Source organism: Chaetodon trifascialis, chromosome 3, assembly GCF_039877785.1.
Source record: "Chaetodon trifascialis isolate fChaTrf1 chromosome 3, fChaTrf1.hap1, whole genome shotgun sequence".
Classification (NCBI taxonomy): domain Eukaryota; kingdom Metazoa; phylum Chordata; class Actinopteri; order Chaetodontiformes; family Chaetodontidae; genus Chaetodon; species Chaetodon trifascialis.
In genome coordinates this window covers 8,040,725-8,061,889 of record NC_092058.1, presented here as the reverse complement: position 1 = coordinate 8,061,889, position 21,165 = coordinate 8,040,725, and the positions used below count along the sequence as shown (strand labels likewise).

At 41.6% G+C, this 21,165-nt stretch overlaps 1 protein-coding gene across 3 annotated transcripts; it reads left to right on the top strand.

Moving 5' to 3' along the window:
• Positions 1-3,267: 3,267 nt before the first annotated feature.
• Positions 3,268-19,379, top strand: LOC139328532 (transcriptional enhancer factor TEF-5-like). Of its 3 annotated transcripts, XM_070958276.1 has the most exons (13): positions 3,268-3,389; positions 10,384-10,448; positions 11,318-11,380; positions 13,903-13,914; positions 14,913-15,038; positions 15,168-15,208; positions 15,382-15,438; positions 15,884-15,948; positions 16,040-16,176; positions 16,999-17,172; positions 17,545-17,688; positions 17,785-17,937; positions 18,468-19,379. In XM_070958276.1, the coding sequence occupies exons 1-13, from the start codon at positions 3,383-3,385 to the stop codon at positions 18,579-18,581; spliced, it is 1,158 nt and encodes a 385-aa protein (XP_070814377.1). In that variant the 5' UTR covers positions 3,268-3,382; the 3' UTR covers positions 18,582-19,379. The 3 variants fall into 3 exon arrangements, with proteins under 3 accessions (XP_070814377.1, XP_070814378.1, XP_070814379.1); XM_070958277.1 differs by lacking the exon at positions 13,903-13,914; XM_070958278.1 differs by lacking the exon at positions 15,382-15,438.
• Positions 19,380-21,165: the final 1,786 nt, after the last annotated feature.

Below are 21,165 nucleotides of genomic sequence, written 5' to 3'. Positions count from 1 at the left end.
ATAACATGAATTGGCAGCTGTTTTGGTCATTTCAAGCAATGTTTCGGTCACTTTTTTTTCATTTTTTCAAGCAGAAATGGCAAATATTTGCTGGTTTGATGGTTTTCTTTGTCGTGCACGACAGTGAACCGGATATCTTTGGATTTTGGACTGTTGGTTGAACAAAAGAAGGCATTTGAAGACTCATCTTGGGTTTTTGGGAAGTATAAGGGTCAATTTTCTCAGTTTTCAAGCATGAAAATGTCAGTAGATTTAAGATATTCAGATAATTGGAACAGAGAACCAGTGAATTTGGGGATTTTTTTCTTGAAGGATCAATAGATCGACTAGCTGTTGCAGCTCCAAATTTATTTGCTTTCATATCCCCGCTTCTTTGTGCTCTCTGTTATGGTCTTTGCGTCAGTATTGCGCATTTATTAACGCATTGGCAGGTCAGAACATTATTAAACTGCCCCTAACTCCAGTCGTATGAAGTAAGCAGCCACTGGGAGCAGTCCAGCCGTGTGATCTGTGAGGACTGAGATGGATCACTTGAGCTGCTGATGAGCGCTCCGTTTCAGTGTTGAGTTTTAACACCGTGACCCTGTTGCAAAGGGTCCACCACAACCAATCCCCCCTCAGCTAAAATTAGCAGCTCGACTTGTGGATATTTGTCAAACTCTCGTTTGGGTTCAGTGACGTCCATGAATTTCATGTTGTAGGTTGCGTGTGGTGGAATATCACTGCAGGTCTGTGTAACTGGTCTGCTCGCCTTTGATCTTTGCTAATTCCCGTTAAATGATGATGGGAAGAGAAAGGAAGCATCACTAATCCCCCACCTCTGCTTTTTCACCAGTTTGCAGTCCTTGGATGATTTGGTGTAACTGCAGCGATTATCAAATGTGAATGCTGAGAAACAAATAGAGGCTTTGGAGCATTTAGCCATTTTTTTCATGTTATAAATGAGACTTTGTTTGACTTTATCTCTTCTCATGAATACATCCAGATTAATTAAAACTACTTCTTGGCTGGCTGCACAGTTTTGATGTAATTGATAGCATGAAGAATCACCCAGATTTGCTGTTGCCCCGAGAACAAGAGTTTCACTGGTTTTCATGCACATTTTCATACTTTTAATATTATTTTTTCAGATAAAGTTACAAGGACAAATCAAATTGCAAGACTGAAATTTAATTTCTGGATTGATTTTTATGTTCCAGGAATCATACTGTTAATATTTTCTGTGCAAAACCTCAAAGAAAAATGTAGCTTATAATAGAAAACACAACTGAAAATAGATGATGTTTTATACTCGTATTCTCATACAAACTCCAAGTGTTAATTTATACTCACTGTAGTTTTGAGGAACCCACAATTTGACACTCTCTCTATTTATCCATTATGCTTTATTTTTGTTAGCATCTGCAGAAACGCTAAAGCAGAAACACAAGCATCCTGGGAGGATCATGGTTACCTCATAGACTTCCATTTCAGAAACAATACAATGCTGAAAAGGCAGCTTGAAAAATACTTAAGATCTCTGCTTGCAGTCAGCCATAAGCCAACCACACTGGGACACAGTTCCCAGACCACAAGAATTCTTTGAGGCCAGTGCTGATTAGTGAGGTCTTTAAACTTCGTTTTATGGAATATCTTGAATTCATTTGGCCATTTCAGAGAAATAAAATATAGGAAATTATAGTAATAATTAAGGTTAACATTGTTTATTCATGCAAATTTAATGACTGCAATAAAGAAAAAAGATGAATAAAGCCAAAGCAGTGACCTATAGATGAATGGCATTCCTTATTCGGAAGTGTCTCTCGTTATGCTTTACATCAGGGCTGTCCAAAGTGGGGCCCACAGACCAACGTCGGCCCGCTGGATGTTTGATTTAAAAATGCTTACTATAAATACCTGTTCGTGCCATTTTATTTTCACTTATTCACTAAATATTAATTATTTTTCAGAGTCTGAGCACTTTATACAGGAAGTCAATCCATTAAGGGAAGTTTAAGCTCTCTAAAGGGAAAAGTTTGGCCACCCCTGCTTTACATGAACTCATGTGTTGGGCCTTTGCAGATACCCAAATAATTATATATTTATGTCAAAAACAGTGGGCAAACTTAGCAGGGATTAGGTTCACACAGTATGGAAGCCGGTAGTTAGGCTGTACATGATTTAATTGAATTTTATCAAACGCTGCTCCAATTTTCTCCTCTATTTTATTGATTCTGTCGGCATCTTAAAATTTGTTTGCGCATATCAGCAGTATCACACCATGAATTCAAGATAAGGAAACAAAGTAAGTCTGTTGAGATGCCAGCAGAGTGCCAGTGGAGGTACTCTGAGAAGAGGGTTTGACGGTTCGTGAAACTTGCTCATCCAGCACAAACGCCAAAAGGGTTTTTCAGACTTCCGCATACCTGGCTGATTTTCCTCCAGTCATGAATGTTACAAAAGTGATATGCCGGTAAGACAAAAGGTGGCTTGCAGTCGTACAGTGATGTGCATGTGATGAAAGAGTAAGTTTTGAATGTTTGTTTCATAAGAAATTGCCTTCGTTGCTCTACAGTTACTTGTCGTGGATTTGGCGGAATGCATCACATGACCTGCAGTTCCGACTGTGGCCACTACACCAAGTTTAGACCTGCAAAGGTGCACATTTTGGTTTAAGCAGTGTCTGCATTAGAAAACACATTGAATTAAAGCTGATCAGCACATGTTACTTAGTGTTGGTGATTTTCACATCGGATAAAAATGTGTGCATTAAAGGATAAATTTGGTGATTTCCCAAAATCCAAATATTTAACAGGAGTAAATAGCACAGTTGTTTGAAACTATTTCCAGCTGTGGATTTATACAGATTTGACCAGGATAGTGTGCATTGGGTGACTCAAAAGAAATAAAGTGGCCCAGAGGAAAAAGCCATATCAGGATTTGGCTGCACAGACATTACACCTGTCCTATCACCTGCCCTTTAACTTATATCACCTGTCCTTTAACTTGCTGTCTGGGTAAAGAAGGCTGACCTGCCTGTATTTCAAACTGTTAAAACTTTGGATTTCATGTGTATTTACGATGATCAACATTTGCTAAAGGTGCATCAGTGTTCAATAAAAACAAGCTAAGAAATTTTTATCTTTATTCCACAGATCTCCTACAGATCCTCTGATATTGGGGCTCGGGGTCGGGCCCAGGGGGAGCCGCCACCATTGCGTCCAACGAGTGGAGCGCCAACGGTAGCCCAGACGATGGGCTGGATGGGGACAACGAGGACAAGACCCTGGACGGGGACGCCGAGGGCGTGTGGAGCCCAGATATCGAGCAGAGCTTCCAGGAGGCCCTCGCCATCTACCCTCCCTGTGGCAGGAGGAAAATCATCCTGTCAGATGAGGGAAAGATGTATGGTGAGTACGCTGGATAACAGCCAGAGCAACAAAAGAACAACAATTACATGGAAATCAGCTCCAGAATGACTGCAGAAAAATGAGAAAACCATCCATTCCAGAGAGATTTGTGGCTAAAAGACAACAAACACCCACCATCGTGCCCAAAAGAGAAATGAGAAAAATACTTTTTTTCATGCTCTCGTGTTCATGTCACAGCTTTGACACGGAGGTGAATGTTTTCTTTCCACTCAGAGCTCTCGCTGACAAGCCTCTACCTGTTGTACTGTGACCCAGGGGCAGGTTCTTCCAGTCACACCAGCGCTCTCAGAGCGGGTTATTGCTGCCTCGAGAGCATCTCCGCTCCTCTCCCCTTGATTTACACCTGTCATTTTCTTTCTTTACAGTCTATTTTTATGCATGCAGTTTTATGGCCTCTTCTCTTCCTCGCCGCGCTTTCAGTCGTGAAACCTGCTCTTTGTTTTTTAGCGCTGAGCGTCATGCGCTTGTTTCTCCCCACACCGGTATCGCTGGGAGAGTTTTGCCTGCAGGTGACTGGTTGGAGCTGGTTTCTCGAGAAGTGTTTCGTTTGATGCCGGATGGCTCGGTTAAATTAGCAATAATTAGCACAGCGTGAATCAAGACTCAGGAACAAAAACATCACATTGGCATGTCGAAGATTTTAAACATCCATATGGTTTCAGAATAGTTCTGCTGTTTCCTGCAGCGTGTTCATTAAAATGCAGGTGTTGAGCCCTTAATGTCCTGAAAAACTCCAGATGGATATGCTGGCAAGTTCTTTGATAGACTCACTGACATCCAGGTGTAGGAAATTGAATGCATTTGTCTTTCATTACTTTAATCCCACGTTCCCATTCCTGTTGTTGAGGCGCTCTTCCAGTTATTAGATTAAGCATTTGAAGCTGGAAATTTTGCTGAACAGCAATAAATGTTGATTGACAGGAACTGTGCTGCCTTCTTTGTGGTTTTGCTTGCCGCTGTCCTCAACAAACCTCTTTCTGGTTTTGTGAAATTATGTTATTTTCACCATCGTAATTCAAGTCCCTCAAGCCATCCTTTGTAAGACTTCCCTGCCCTTTAATTATTGTCCATCATGTCTCAAAAACTTGAAATTGATTCCTGCTTCGGAGCGACCATAAAGACCATCAATCATTGCCACCGAAGTCTCAGACAGACTGTGTATTTTAGAAGCATTAGTGTTTGTTTTCAAAGCTCTGTTTTTTTGGTGGCTTTGCTGCGCTTGACGTCAGATGGGATTCTTCTGGCGTGATTCACGGGCAGATTTTGATACTCAAGGAGAAGCACATACCTGAGATAACTCAACGGCTGTGGCAGCTTCTGTTGTTTCTCTGATCCTGTCTTAAGGCGCATAGTAGCAGTGAAACAAGTTGTGGATTGATCAATTAGTCAACAGAAAATGAATCAGCAGCCTTTTTTTCTCATCTGTTACTGAATTTAGTTGTTTATCAAGCAAAAATGACTAAATTGACTCACTCCACCTTCTCAAAGTTACACAAAACAGCATATTTTAAGACATTACTTTGGCTCTCGGATCTCATGATGGACTGATTTTTCACTATTTTTCTGGACTAAACAATGAATTAATTGTAAAATGAACTTAAGCAGTACTGAAAATAGTCATTAGTTGCAGCCCCAGAACAGAAAAGCTGGACACAGAATAAACTCTTGCAAGTGATACCATGTTCAGTCTGTTTACAAGAACCATTTCTGACTATTTTTGGCTCAATTTTCTCTAATTAAATCACACAAAATTTCATTTTAGGCAAACTTGATGAACATTTGCTGAACAGTGTTAGTAAACACATTGTACAATTTCTGGATAGACCTTCAGCTCAAACCACACAGGCATCTCTAAATTTGCCTAAATAACTCTTTAGCAGGGCAGTGTCGTGTCCCAGGCTCCACACATTTGTCATGAGAACGTCAACAAGGAGGCAAGCCGTGCACAAACCTGCCCCCTTAGCAACAAACTGTCAGGACCCCTTTTAGAGGCCTGTTTTTTTCTAGAACACTAAACACCCTCTCCATTTACAAAAGTCATCTGAGGCCCTGCTGGCAGAGCCAAGGCATGCCCCAGAAGAAGCCTTCTCACAAGGTGATTACCTCAGACATCTAAAAGCTGCTCTGACGTGACGTTAGGGGAATGTTAACGATTGCACTGTATGTAATACTGTCTACCTTGCAGTCTCAGACTCCAGTGGCCTCCAAAAGGAGGCAAGTCATCCCTCCCGTTGGGAATTCCACTTTTTTTTTGCCAGGATTTTTTTTTTTTTGGAGGGAAACCTTTGCAAATTTCCATTGCCTTAGCAAAATGACTGCTTTGTACATGTGTATTCTCTGCTCTACAAACCTGTCTAGACTTCCCAGTAGCATTGCCAGTCATTTACGTAGCTCAAGGGTGACGAAGAGTTCAAAGGAGCATAGCACTCAATTTTAATCAGTAACATATGTTAAAAGTCACTCCAGTTTTTTCAGGACATGAACAGCACTTCAGTTTAACTCTAGTTTGTGATGTAATCACAGCTTTAACAGTTAGAATCTATCTAACTGTGATAAAATATGCCTGTCAAGAGTAAAATCTACCAAAACTCTCAGGAATTCATCCTTGATACCAGCATTTTCCATCTTTTTTGACACTGCTCTCCTGTCTGTATGGTAAACATAAGGTTACAACCAGCAGCCAGTTAGCTTAGCTTAGCATAAAGACAGTTAGCTTAGCTTAGCATAAAGACTTGAAACAGGCTCTGGCTCTGTGTGAAGGTTGCAAAACCAACTTAACAGCACTTCTTAAACTCACTAATTCACAGATTACATCTTGTTTCTTTAATCCACCAAAGTGTAGATAAAGGGGTGTACAGTTCAGTAAGTGCTGGACCCTTTAAGCCACTGTCCAAGCCATGCAGTAGTCCAACACATAAACCCTGTAAAACCACAACATCTTGTTTTTACCCTTCAGTTTATGTTCAGGTTAAAACAACCTTAGAGCCAAGTTTGCTGTTTCCCAGTTTACAGTCTTCATGATAACCCAAGATAACAGCTGCTCGCTGCATCTTCTGATTAACAGGCAGATATGAGAGTGGTTTCAATCTTCTCATCTAACTCCAAGCAAGAAAATGTATTTGCAGACTCCCCTGAGTGTGACCTTTGAGTCCTTTGATTTTCCACTCATTCAGGAAGCAATGAAAAACGCACTGTCCCAGTTCACTGTCAGGTCCTGATCTGCGATGATCTTTTGAAGTTTAACAAACTAAAATCAAAGCATTCAATGAATAGTTGTGTCTCAGAGACAGTTGTCCTCGGTAGAATTAAATAGTTGGCACATTTTACACCCTTAGTTTGGAGGAAGTGTCTTCAGAAGATGCGTGTGTGTCAGAAAAATGTTGCCTGTCTTGTTTTGCTTTGGGGCTGTACTGACATGTTATTCCCTTGCGTTTTCTGGCCTAGACAGGTATGTCAAACCTCAAGCACACACCTCTGCCTCTCTCTCTCTCTCTCTCTCTCTCTCTCTCTCTCTCAGCCCTGCAGCTGTCACTACTGCAAAGCACTCTGGGTACAAAGAAAGAGAAAGATTTCAGCGCTAGAGGCAGGCTTATGTCTGGTTTGACCTTTGAAGGCTGCATTAGGAATTAGCAGCTGGTTCACTGCATGTGCAAAGTTGCGAGAAAAGATGTGTGTAAGGTATAAGAGAGGGGGCTGAGCGCTCTGTTATGATGACTGAGCAGGCCTTCCCTGTCAGCCCCCTCGCTGAGATGTTAGGAATGTTTTCAGTCATGGCTGAGCAGTATGTTAGCAATTTAGGATTACCTCAATGTTATGAGAAGGGAGGAGGGGAGAGAATATGGGTGGAGAATGGGTTCAAGAGAGAGACGAGAGGGGTGGGGGAGCTACGGCGAGAGATTACCTTTTTACTTACTATCTTCGCGTGGAAGTGGAAAATTCCAGCAGTCGTGTAGTAAAAGAAAAAGATAGGCGTGTCCTGTCAGGGAAGAGGTTAAGAATGGCAGCCTGCAGCGATCTGAGTGGGTGTTGAGCAATCAACAAGGGAATCATAAGCAGCTCGCAAAGATGGCAGAGAGCTGGAAAGACAGTGAGTGTGCGGAAATTAGAGGCAGAGGACAAGCGAGGCTGAGACTGTGCGTGCGTGTGTTTGCGTGCACCTGTCATGTTCCCCCGCCGTGCAGAGCAGCCTTTTCACCGTCTCTCTGACCCCGCCATGTCAAGTCTGAGCAGATCTCGGCTGCCACGGCTGCAGCTACCACTGACAGCACGGAGATCACACCCTCTGTGTTTTCTCTGTTGGGGTTTGGGAGCAATGTGTCTAAAAAATGATCAGCTCATATGACCAATCCTGCTGGGTCAAAACATTTGCCTGTGGAACCAGGAAGTTGTGGGACTTTTTTAATATTCTGTGTGTAAGTTTATTCTGTTATGTGACTGACATCCAGCAACAAGTTTTTTTTTTTTGGCATCACCTCGCCATCCTGCTTTTGGTGATCCAGAGTCTGTTGTATTTGAAGTTGTATTCAGCAGTTTTGTGCCTGGGGTTGAACACAGGTCTCCTGAGTGATTATGTTACCCCTCAAAATGCGTTGTATGCTGTGCTTTTCAAAATTTGATGCTAGGGTGTGAAGTGGAGGATGAGGGATTTGGGACTGATTACCTCAGTGCCTCTAAAATCCTTTGCTGTCGTCCTGTGAACAACTCCTCTTTGTGTCACAAAGTAGTGCTATATATCATTTAGGGATATAACGGTCGATAAAAATCAACGCTGTGCTCAATGCGTTGCAGCCGTATCATGATCCAGTTCGTCTTTTTCCACTGAGCAGAAAAAGACGTGCCTGAGAATGTGTTTTACAGCTCCATGTCCAAGTCATTTTTAACATTCAGCTTCAAAAATTTATTTGAAACTGGAGTTATTTGCCCAGCCCACTTCAAAGTGGTGTCTCTGCTGCAAACTGTATATCACATGGAACAAAAGCAGTGATTTAAAATATCACAAAACCAACCAGATGTTGTGGAAAAACTGGAGATATCATCTCAGCTCGGCAGCACAGAACTGCGCTGTTCAACACACGATCAAAACGCATTTTTGATTTACGACGCAACGCCAGCAACTCCTGTGCTCAGCGCTGTTACAAAGCAAGCTACAAAAACGGTGTTCCTTTACATTACAGTATGAGCAAGAGGATTAGCTTCTGGGAGAGTCCTGAAAGCCAGCTGTTAATTTAGTGTGAGCAGCTCAGCACAATACTGAGTCCACCTCGCCGCTCTCAGAGCCGTTCTTATCTTTCTTAGTGAGACCTATAGCACTCAGCTCATGCTGTATCTCAGCATACAGTACTTTGCAATGAGATATCTGTGAAATCCATAGCAGAGGTCTGTGGTTGGGACGATGTAATGTTTTCCCCCTCTGCTCCTCAGCTGAAGAGATTGAGAGTGACAGTTGCGTGGGGGTTGAACTGGCATTGTTCTTTCTCTGCCATCCTCTGCTGGGATGGTCGGCAGCAGGTGCTGCTGTCCGTTGAGTGCAGGGTCACATAGTGGTGTTGTTTTGGGAAAAGGGCCTGCTTTGCTGCCAGGTGGCAGTTGCTGGCAGAGACAGTTATGGCTTTGTGTTTCCTCCAAGAGTTACAGCATCAGCTGCCCCTTTTGCCCCGCTAACCGACGACCCCCCACCCCAAGCTAATGGCCCTCACCCCAGCTCTAACCCCTGCTTCTCCCGGAGTTGGAAGTGCATATGAGCATGTGTGTGTTCGCCCGAGCTCTGGCTGTGTTCGCAGGCCCAGGCCAATCAGACTGGCTAGCACAGATGTGACAGGCTTAGAGGAATGTTAGGAATGCGGAGGCGCTGGAGCGGGCGTGTCCACCCTTGGCCCAGGGCAGAGGGGGACGGGCTAGCTCAGTATCGGCAGACAGTTCAGCTCTGCTCTGCTGGCCGACCGCCGGGCTGACTGGTTGGAGAGCATGGTGAGTGCTGCAAGCCCGCTGGAGATGGCCTGCAGTACTTTTATGGTAATTGCTCTAACCAGGGCCTTCTGGAGGCCAAGTGCTGAAGAGTGTGTGAAAAAACAGGACTTGTTTCTCCTGTCATTATGTGTCTGGGTACTCTAAAGCTGTTAAACCATGGACTTCTTAGACACACAGTCTATTGTGTGTGTTAAAGAAGGCACATCTTGACCAGTTTTTGTTGGTGTAAATTTATGTCAGCAAGTTTCGAAGAGTATAGGTCATTATTCATAATGATACAGCGGTTCAACCTCTCCCTTTGGCCCAATTTTCAGCCACAGAAACCCAGTAAACGTGACTTGGCAAAGAAAAGAAGTGAGAAAGACTGATGGACTGATTTCCCCTCGAGACAACATAATAATCCTTTTTGCACTTCTCGTACACCAAAGATGATCTTTTGCTTGATCCCAGCTGTGCTTTGCGGAAAAGGCAGCGCTTGTTAAATCTCCTGCACGGCACTGAATGTAAAGAGGACCATGACAGCCCAGAATAGAAGCCTGCTCTCTGCACAACCTGTTTGTGTAGAATGTCGAGAGTAGATGTTATGTCATGAAAAACATGGTTCTGTTTTCTAAGCAATCTGTAATTAGGCTACAGGGCCACATGAGCAGACAGTAAGGAGGTGTGAAATGAGCTCATGAAAACTTTAGGGTAAAACAAGCAAATCAACCGTCTAATATCTGGCTCAGTTTGCATAAGACTTAAAATTTTAGAATATGGTTTCCTGTAGGAAACAGAGGTGTTGTTGTGACCTGTGACCTGTGACAGAAGTGTGTTTGCCCTGACTCTGAGGAGCTCTGGGAAAGGTCACACCGTAGTTCTTTTGACATAAGATGTGTATTTAAGGTATGACAAGAGTGCCACCTTTTGTCCAATGGAGGGTATTGTAATGCACAGTTGTCACATCTTCTGTCATGTAAATATCCTTGTTTTTGTTTATCGCCTTGCTTTCTGCTTATTATTACAGGTCGCAATGAATTGATAGCAAGGTACATCAAGCTGAGGACAGGCAAAACCCGCACAAGAAAACAGGTAAACCAGCTTTAATGATTTATTAGATAAGAATAACCATGCATGAGTTTGGCTTTAGTTACTGACAGTACAAGACATAACAAACTGTTCATTACAGCAACCACTGTTTATAAAAGGATTCATTGAGCCTAACATTGTGTTTAATAACAATTAAGTTTATTGTAAATTATTTAAATCACAATACTGGTTTTATTATCCTGTATATATTTCTTATTGTCAACAAATCCCATGAAAAGGTCAAAACCGACAATGTAATAGTCGGTCTTTCAATAGCTTTCAGTGTCTCTCACCCACAAAGCCATTTTTTTTTCCAACTCAATATATATATATCTTTAAAAGTGGGTCACAAATTTATAGTTTCATTTTTTGAAAGGACAAAGAAGTTTCCTAAAATGGGCGGGCACTGTGGTTTTTATTAAACAGCTGGGGATTAACACATATTTCATGGTCTAGTGAGTTTGTACAACAGCAAGCTGGTGAATGAGGCATTTACTCAAACATAAACTACGACGCTCATCTTCAATGCAATGACAAACATGTCACCCACTGCAACAGTGTGGCTCCTTGATCTATTTTAAATAGTTTTTGACAGCAGCGGAGGTCTATGGGGAATAAACTATATCACACTACAGCTATGTTAGCAGCATCAATTCATTGATGGTTTTGGTCATTCATTGGTAATTAGAGACAAACAGAATATCACCAGTGTTATCCTTTAACATTTATTGTTTGCATGAATTATTCAAAGCTCATTGTGAATGTTATCAGTTAATATGTGTGTGCGTACATGTTCTCACTTGCATGTTTGTGTGTGTTCATCTGAGTGCATGTTGTTGTTTATGCTCAAAAACTGTTTCAAACCCCTTTAGGTGTCTAGTCACATACAGGTGTTAGCACGGAAGAAAGTTCGTGAATACCAGGCGGGTATAAAGGTAGGTGCTGCAAACCTGCCTCTCGGCAACACTGACTGGGCGTCTCTTTCCTCTTTGGTTACGGCTTCTCTCCTTCTTCCCTTGTCTTTTCTCTCCCTGTCTCCTTTTCCTCTTCCCTCCTCTTGGCTATTCTTCTGTGCAGGTTTCTAGCCACTTGCAGGTTCTCGCCCGGAGAAAATCTCGCGAGATCCAGTCAAAGCTAAAGGTATGCGCTTCACCGCGGGCTCGGCGGGGCTGGTAAAGGCTTGGCTTCGCACTAACCTGCTAATTTGTGCACATTATTATCAGTCCTTGCTTTGATGCAAAGCCAGTTCCCACTAGATAAGTGGACGCAAGCTTGGCAAGTAAAATACATTTTTGAACGATGAATCGAATAGTATGAAATAGTCGTGAGGAGTTAACTCTCTGATAGACCCGAAGGAACCACAGTCCTGCTTCTGTGCCATGCATGCAGTGCACAAACAAACAAAGCTTTTCAACTTCTGTATGTCAGAGCTGCATGAACTGTAAGGCTAATCTCTTCACCCAGTAGTCACTGACTCTAAAGCTTTTTTTTTATTAAGGAGGATACACAAGCTGTTATGAGCCCAGTTAACAGTCATTTAGCTGCATGTTGCTCCAGTCCTGTATCTGCCAGCCATGCTTCTGCAGCATACTGTACTTCTCTGAGACTTCTTCTTTCCCTAAAACTCTCTCTACTTTGATGCCTTTAGTTCCTTTAATGTGTCTGTTTGTGATGTGTTTTGTAAAACCGATCAGTCAAAAAACATTCATCTTTGACCGTTGTCATCATATGAATCCTTTTGACTCGTCTTGTAGTTGATTTTTGCATATTCACATATACATAACGCAGACACTTGTAAATGCTGGAGACATTGCAGCATTCCGAAGCGCTAACTTCAGTTAAATTAAACCCTTTATTCAGACTAATCCTCCAGTGGACACCGGCATCCACATTTTGTCTTAAATGAAACTGTAAAAGATAAATTAGTCATTGTTTCAGTGATGTTATATATAGTTCAGTTAACCTGTGAGGAAACAGATGCATCACCCTCCTTAGTTCCTCAATAACATACATGAGGAAGAATCAGCTGGTGTATCCAGTGATACGTGTTTGTGAGCTTTCCATAAATGCCAAGTGTTTGTATAAGACAGACTGTTCATTGTGAGCCATAACCTTCCACCCGTCCCTGTTGTTTATCCTGGTCAGTGAAGTCACAGGACTTATGAAGCAAAGCTGCCATATGATCTTTTTTTTTCACATTCACGTCATTTTGTATGCTGTCAAAAATGTTGTGTTTCCAAAATATTTGGAAATTGACATTTGACATTTTCTTCATTTGGTCATTTTTGGACGTCAGCATATCTGAACTGTACCTTACACTTGATTGGCACTTTGCATCTTCCATAATTTGTTAAATGTGATGCTCTCAACATGGAACTACAGGCAGCATAATAATGGCTTAAAATCAGGCTTGTAATATGCTGTGTGGTGACTTCTGTCCTCTTTGCTTGAGGAGATTAATCATGTTTTCTTTCATTCTTTCCATTATTACTTTTTTGCACATACAGCAATCTGTATTTTGTCTCCTTCACACAACATGACATATTTGAGTTAACACATCTTTTGTTGCCAAATTATTTTGAGGGATAAGATCACTCTCGTGTGTACTTCTTAAACCCATTCACAAAAATCTTACATATTTCGACTGTTTCCTCAACACGTCCACTCATTTGGCCTTTTTATGCTTTGTGAGTTTACCTCTGTTGCTTTGGACCAATGAACTTTACGCCTGGTCCAATTTTTCAATAACAAACAAGTCTCCGAGCCACTGTTAAAGATCAGATGGCTGACAAAGAGTAACTCCGTCCAGCTGAACAAACATGACGTAAAAGTGTGGGTGCTAAAATGGCTCCACACTGTAGTACCAGCTGTACATTTGGCGTAATGCACTGAAGGCTTGTGCTGCAATAATCCTCCAAGGATTAAACTTTTTACTATTAGCGTCACGCTTCTCCTCTGTTGGTCTTCTAGTGAAGGAAATGCGATGTTCCCTAGTAATACAGTCGTCGGCAGTCTTCAAACACGATTTCAGTTAATTACTGGCTGTTATTATAAGCTTTTACTGCTGTCTGATGAAATAGAAATGAACAAAATAAGAATGTACATTACAATATAGGTAATATATAGGTAATATAAGTTTTAGTAAATGGTTATACCCAATAGTTTTCTAAATGTTGTCATAGTTTAGTTTTGAAGCTCTTCCTCATACCACAGTGTCTGCTGACCCTTGTCACCTCTGAACCAGGGCAAACTGTCAGTCATGGTGTGTTTAGGAACACATTGAATTTATTGGAATTTATGGAATTTAAGTTATTGACCAACGTGTCCAGAGTATATGAACAAAAGAGGCAAACCTGGACTGAAATGCGCAGTCAAATACTATGTCAACCAAAACTCTTACTTAACACATCATTTAGAGCTTGCACAGTACTAATGGTTTCTCTCTTTTTTGATTCAGGCGATGAATTTGGTAAGTGAATCTGACTTGTGCAATACGCTTCCCTCCCCGCCTTTGTTTAGCAGCACCAGTGCACTGTCCCCTTGCTATGGCCCTCTGCTGGCATGGCGTCCCATCCCATTGCTGTCCTGCTATGAAGCAATGCTTAAGAAGCAGCCAGGCCTTGAACACAATAGCGCTACGCATCCTGCCTGATGTAGTGAACTCCCCTCAGCCTCTGCCAAAAGCCAAAGTCTTGCTTGCTTTGCATAAGGTGTCGCTCTTTGATTCGGGGTCTCGCTTCTGAGGCATCTTTCCTTTAATTGCAAAGTCCTAGCTTGAGTCGCTTAAGTGCATTCTTTTGCAAACATGAAAAAAATAGCATGAGGATGCATTTTAAATTTTGTTTGGTATATTAAAATGAAAGCTTTGACGTGTTTCAAAGTCATAAAATATGTGTCATGCGCCATGGACATGAATTGGTTGGCTTTGTGTATCTTTTGCTACCTATTTCGCTTACGTCGGACCACTTTCATCTGCATACCAAAACTTGAATTTGCAACATGAATGCAAACCTGCATTCCAAACCAATGCACTTTCTATCTTCTCCTTTCCTGTGGTGATCTCGATAACACACTGACATTCAATTTGTCTTGTGAGCCGAGCTTAAATCCCAACGCTGGAGCAACTCTGCCTCGTCTTCTCTGCTCTTCTCTTTGCTTGAGTCTGTCAAGCTGCTCTTTCAGAAGCTATTTTCTTTATTAGTTTCATGAATAATAACCATTACCATTTAATAGGTGCCTTTATTGAATCATATCAAGCTTAGCACAATTTTGAAAAACTCTCCTCAAGATTCTTAAATATATTAATGATAGAATTCAGATGTTGTTTTCATAATTTATCAAACAGCTACAAATAAATGGAATGTAGTGTGGAAGGCTTTATATTGCGCTGCGCTTGCAGTGGTAGATACTCTTTAGGTTAGGGTGCCACCTTCTGGCTGACTTCCGTCATTCTGTTTCAATCTGCAGGATCAAGCATCTAAAGACAAAGCCTTGCAGAACATGGCAGCACTGTCGTCTGCACAGATCGTCTCCCCGAGTATGATCAAGAATCATCTTCCACCACTGCCTCCTTCCCCCTACCAACCAGCCAGAGTGAGCCCACCACTCATTTTCTATTACTTACGGCACATTAACACTGATTTCAGCAATGAAATTGACATTAGCTGAAGAAAATGTATGAATACTGTAAAAGCACTTTAACAGTGTTTTCTCACTCTCCAGTTCTGGCCTGCTATCCCAGGACAGCCTGGACCCTCTCAGGAGTAAGTAGACCGCTCTACTGAACCCACAAGATGTTTGTGGTGTGACATCACACTGAAGAGAGAGATTAGTGCTAGAGAGGAGTAAATACATGAATGAGTGACTGAGGGGGTTAGGTCTAATGTGAGGTGGGTATTGCAGGGCTTGTTTAACGGATCACGTTTTTGCACACCAGGCTGGTTCTAGATCTCAACCCGGGAAGGACTCCTGGGTTTGGCCGCACCAGCCATGCGTAAGTTCCCCCTAGCCGAGGTCCAACTCTGAGCACAAAGCAGCACTAACTCCTCTTCTACACTGTATTGTACTGTATGTTTCCTGCACTGATAAACCACCACCGGGCAAATTAACTGCTTCAAATTTGATAGATGGCAAAAGTAAAAGAGAACATAAATCCTCATTGACTTTTGCTCACTGAAAGTGCTTAAATTTATAAACGTTTCAATCAACTTCCTCAGATTTGTCAGTAAAAGCATAATTAACTGATGCTGTTTCGCATCGTTAAGAAGCAATGAAGCAGGTGGACTTACGCCTAGCTGGTGCAACAACACATGCTTACACTTTGACACTAACATCAGAACACTGATCAGAAATACAAATATAGTAGGACCCATGTGCCACAAACACCTGATACTGACCCTGTGTAACGTTGTGTGACCGAACCATTCATTGTCTTTCAGTATCAAACCTTTTGCACAGCCCCCATACTCAGGCCTATCAGGTCCTGTACCACAGTCCATAACAAGTAAGTATGGGCAAAAAAATCCGTGGGAAGTTATCTGAAATGGCCAGAAATGGCAAAATTTGCTAAATGTTTGTGTGTGTGTGCCATCCAGGTTATGAGCCTTTGGCGCCTCCTCCTGCACCAACTGCGACTGCAGTGCCAGTGTGGCAGGACCGGACCATCGCCTCCTCTAAGCTGCGGATGCTGGAGTACTCTGCCTTCATGGAGGTCCAGAGAGACCCAGACAACGTGAGTGGAAAATTTACAGACATGGATGGATTGCTGAACAGTCCTAGCAGGCATAGTCCCAGGGCCCAGAGGGGTTGGGGGGCGCAGGGCTAGAGGGCCACAAGATTTCCTGTTGGAAAGTCACAGAGCTCATTTAAAAGCAGGGATGTCCTGATAACGTTTTTCACTCTTTTTGCCTTTTTAATGTTGAGTATGTGCCAATAAATCCAATCCAATATTCGGCCGACAGTAACATTTCATTAAAATAAAGTAAAATTGAAAAAGAAAGTTTAATTTAACAGCAGAATAGCTCTGCTAAACAAAACCAGCATCTCAGGCGTTCTTTGATTGGATTATATTATTATTACTGAGCACAAGTCTATTCATGAGCACATCAGAGGCCTATTGTCTCATAAGCCATCCATGCATAATGCAACAAAACATGCAATTTGGAGGATGGACAGCACCTCTGACTACGTGTGGATGGCCCTGAGGTGGTAAAACTAGCTGGTACCAAATATACAACAAAGGCAAAGACCAGCAGAATATTTAAGATGTTTTCAGCTCCGACATGAGCTGCTAACAGGAACCTAATGCTCTCTTCTTTCATTTTTCTCAAAAGTGGGCAGCATGTCATATTGAAGCAGGGTATTGAAGTAGATAATAGAGCAGGTGATGTATTTTAGAAGAATTGCAGGGAGGCCTGAAGGGAAGGGTTTGGGTTTTTTGATTGTAGTCTTTCAAAATTGAGCTTACTCTTGCTGGTTTCTCCAGCATGACCAACTCTGGCTTTTGCAACTGAGGTTAACCCTCCTCTGTCTCTTCTGTCTCTGTCCACTACAGTACAGCAAACACCTGTTTGTCCACATTGGACAGACTAACCCCTCTTACAGCGACCCGCTCCTCGAGGCTGTGGACATCCGGCAGATCTACGACAAGTTCCCTGAGAAGAAGGGCGGCCTCAAAGAGCTTTACGAGAAAGGCCCTCAGAATGCCTTCTTCCTCGTTAAATTCTGGGTGGGTTGGTTTTTTATCATATTAGCATCTAACAGTTCTTAGATTGTGCAAATATTTGTCTTTCACTTTGTGTTGATTATGCGCAACATTATCACAATACTGGAAAATGAACCCTTATTATTGTACAACCTTTCAGCTCAGTGGGAGGCAAAAACAATGCCCACAAACAAAATCCCATTACATTACTAATGCTGTTTCTAGACGTTACTTCGTTGTGTTCTGGTAGGCATACGTCAACATTTTCAACACATATTAAGAACATTGCAGATATTTTTAAGTGCAACCTCACAGTTCATGTGTTATGAGGAAATGAAGGTATGTCCAAGTAAGCAGTGATCATCGCTAATGTGATTAAATGTATGCACCTTGCAGGCGGACCTGAACAGCAGCGGCATGCAGGACGGCCCTGGTTCTTTCTATGGTGTCAGCAGCCAGTACAGCAGCCTTGAGAACATGACGATCACTGTTTCAACCAAAGTCTGCTCGTTTGGCAAGCAGGTCGTTGAGAAAGTAGAGGTAAGAGCGTGCGCTGATTCTGTTTCCTCTTCTCAAACAAACAATACCCAGTCTCTCGTTTTCATCTTAATACCTGGTGTTTTCAACTCTGTGCAGACAGAGTACGCCCGTCTGGAGGGAGGAAAGTGCGTTTACAGGATCCACCGCTCTCCTATGTGCGAGTACATGATCAACTTTATCCACAAACTCAAACACTTGCCTGAAAAATACATGATGAACAGTGTTCTTGAAAACTTCACTATCCTACAGGTAATATACACTTCATCTGATCAATAAATATGTGTAAATGAAAGTTAGACATTTAGGGAAATGTATAGAATATATGGCTTTCTTGCTGAGAGTTAGATGAGATGATACTACTTCATATCTGTAAGCAAATTATGAAACTGCAGCAGCTGATTAGCTTCATTTAGCTTAGCACAAAGACTAGAAACAGGGAAACAGCTAGCTTGGCAAATATTTCCCCTTAAAACTGCAGTGTCTCATTTTTACACTAGTTTTTGTCCAGATTAAACAAACTGGATGTAATTTCTTAATTCGTGGGCTTTAGAGTTGCTAGGCTAGGCTAGCTGTTTCCCCCCGTTTCCACTCTGTATGCTACGCTAACTGGTAGCTTCACATTTAACCTACAGACACGAGAGCTGTATCAATCTTCTCATCTAACCCTCAGCAAGAAAGCCAAAAAGAGAGATTTCCCTAAAGCTTTAATAAACGTAGAAATTATCAACTGATGTCATTGCTGATATTTCCCACGTGACCTTTTCCCCTTTGGCCCTCAGGTGGTGACGAACCGCGACACCCAGGAGACCTTGCTCTGTATAGCGTTTGTTTTTGAGGTTTCCACAAGTGAACATGGAGCTCAGTATCATGTCTACAGACTTGTTAAAGACTAACAGCTCTTCAGGGAGGTTTTGGAAAAGCCAGACACAAGCGTGACACAATCTCTCTTCGACCAGCTCAACCATCCAGGAAAAACTTAAAAAAAAAAACAAACAAACATTCATACGATCCTAGACCGAACTAACATGGACACTTATGCTTTAAAAAAAAAGTCTCGTTCGCAAGGAAGAAAAGAAAGAGTGAATCTCAACGTGCCGACACACAAAGAAATTTTGAAGAATTACGCATTTTTCGAACAACTAGCTATCTTCCATGTGTTTAAACATGCTTTAGATGAAGTGGGTCACTTTCCCGAGGTAATTGATGGAGCTTGACATGTTTTATTGAGGGAACGAGAATGTGTATAGGGTTGGAAAGACTCTCATAGTATCCAAGGGAACACACTCTGAGCAATAAGAGAAGTGTATATAAGATTGATAAAGTAGAGAGAACAGGACCACGGAAGGGGAAAACCAGAGCCAAGTGGTGTTGTTGCAGTAGGTTTTTTTAGGAAAGCAAGTGCCTTTTCTCCAAAGATAATATCATTGCCTGCCACTTTGGATTACCTTTTTTTACTACCTCTTGTTTTTGAACAAACAGAAAATAGTCAGACAGGTGTATTTTGTCAAAAAGAAATTGGAAAGAAACCTCTCATCGTCTGATGAGGCAGTTTTTGTATTTTCCGGCACACAGAGGAATGGGACGGGATAACTAATTCTCATGTAGCCTGTCGTTTTACATACAAAATCGTCCCAAGTTTTACAGTCCAAGTGTGGAGGGAGAAGGTTTGTTGTGTTACCGTACTATTTAGGTTCTGCTTTTTTTTTTCTTGTTTTATTACACAATTTAAAAATCAGGTCTTACAAGCATCTATCTATAACTGACTTGTGACACTAGGGATGCTTTGTACCATTGCTAGCCTGAATTAAAGCCAGGGCTTTGCCATCCTTATGAGCTCCCCTGTTATTTCTCTCTGTTTGAAGACGTGTGCTTGGTTGCACTTAAAAGATCAAGAAGGGGGATGAAGAAACAGCAGTGCTTATTTTTCTGCCTTGAGTTATGTAGCCTAATTGAAATGAATTGTTTCTGTACTGTGAGTCAGCGGATGCTAAAGGAATATGTGTTACATAGGAGTATTTTGGGGGGTACTTTATGTTCATATTTGTGATCAAGTAACTCAGCACAGAGACCATGGTTTAAGCGGAGAGAAGTTAATCACTGTTTCTTTTGTTTAAAAAAGAGATTGTATGCTGTGAAGTCAGTTCATTTGCTTCACCCTTCTCTGTGTAATGTGTGGAGAAGCCACATCCATTGATAAAAGTTCAGTTTTTATATTAAAGACAGTTTTTTACTGACAGTACACATGAAATAATTTTGAAATCAAACTAAATAATTGTCTTGAATGAGAGCTATTGTCTCTGTGCTGTGGAGTATGACCATTGATTGTTATTTATGGGGGTGGAAAAGAGATAGTGGGAGGGCGGGGGTGGGGGGCTTACTGGAGATGTATTGATCAGTTTCCATTGTGATGGAGATGTTACAAGTATTGCAGGACTCATATTAGAGACAGCAGACCTGTCATCCTATGCATCCTGCTGGACAAGTGTCTACTCTGTGTGGTTCACTGGACAATTGTGCTATAAAAGTTCAAATTTAAGACATTGTACGGTGGAATAATTGCACCTGGCTTTGAATGTCGTATTTCACAAGCTAGATACAATAACACTCCTCCTCTAGCAGGTTTCTCAGTTTATCTTTTATACAGACATTTTTTGCCATTATCAAGATTAATGTTTTGATTCTGTTGTCTTTTGACTTTCAGTGTTTGCCATATGCTTCACTGAAAATAATGTGTGATTGTGCTGATATTGATAATTAATAATGAGATATCTAATGTATCATATTCTGAATGGTGTGGGCAGTTTTGTTTTTTTTTGTTGTTGTTGTTGTTTTTTTGGTTTAAGGTGGTTTACGTTGTCTTTGTTACCATTGTGCATTGCAATTTTATACTTCAAAGTAGAGGTTGGACTATGTAATCAAACAAGTGTATCTAACAATAAAAGACGCATGGTGCCTTTGGGGCCATTTTTCCCCAGAAAACTTATTAAACATATTTGTAAAGTTGTTTTGTCCATGATGGTTCTTTTCATATGAATATGAATATGCTATATGATCTTGAGCTGGAGCTTCTTTTTTAGCTATTTTATTGAATAAAAAGTGCAGCTTAGCTTTTATTGCATGGCTCCTGTGTGCTCCTAACATCCGGAACACCTCACCTGACATCGTGGACTTTTTACTCTCTTTCATGGAGTTGATCCTCTGAAGGGTCAGAGATCGTGATACATTGAAATCAACATATTGTAGCCTATGTGAAAAAGTATGAAGCACTTTATAACCTGTACTCACGTGAGTGCAATTTTGAAGTACTTGTATTTTGCTTGAGTTTTTCCTTTTTCTGTTACTCTCTACTTCACTACATTTCAGAGGGAAATGGGATGCTTTTTACATTTATCTGACAAATATGGTGTAGTTAATGGTTTGACTTACTTCTCAGATTCCATTTTTGCATAAAACGTGTCATCGCTAAATTCCCAACCT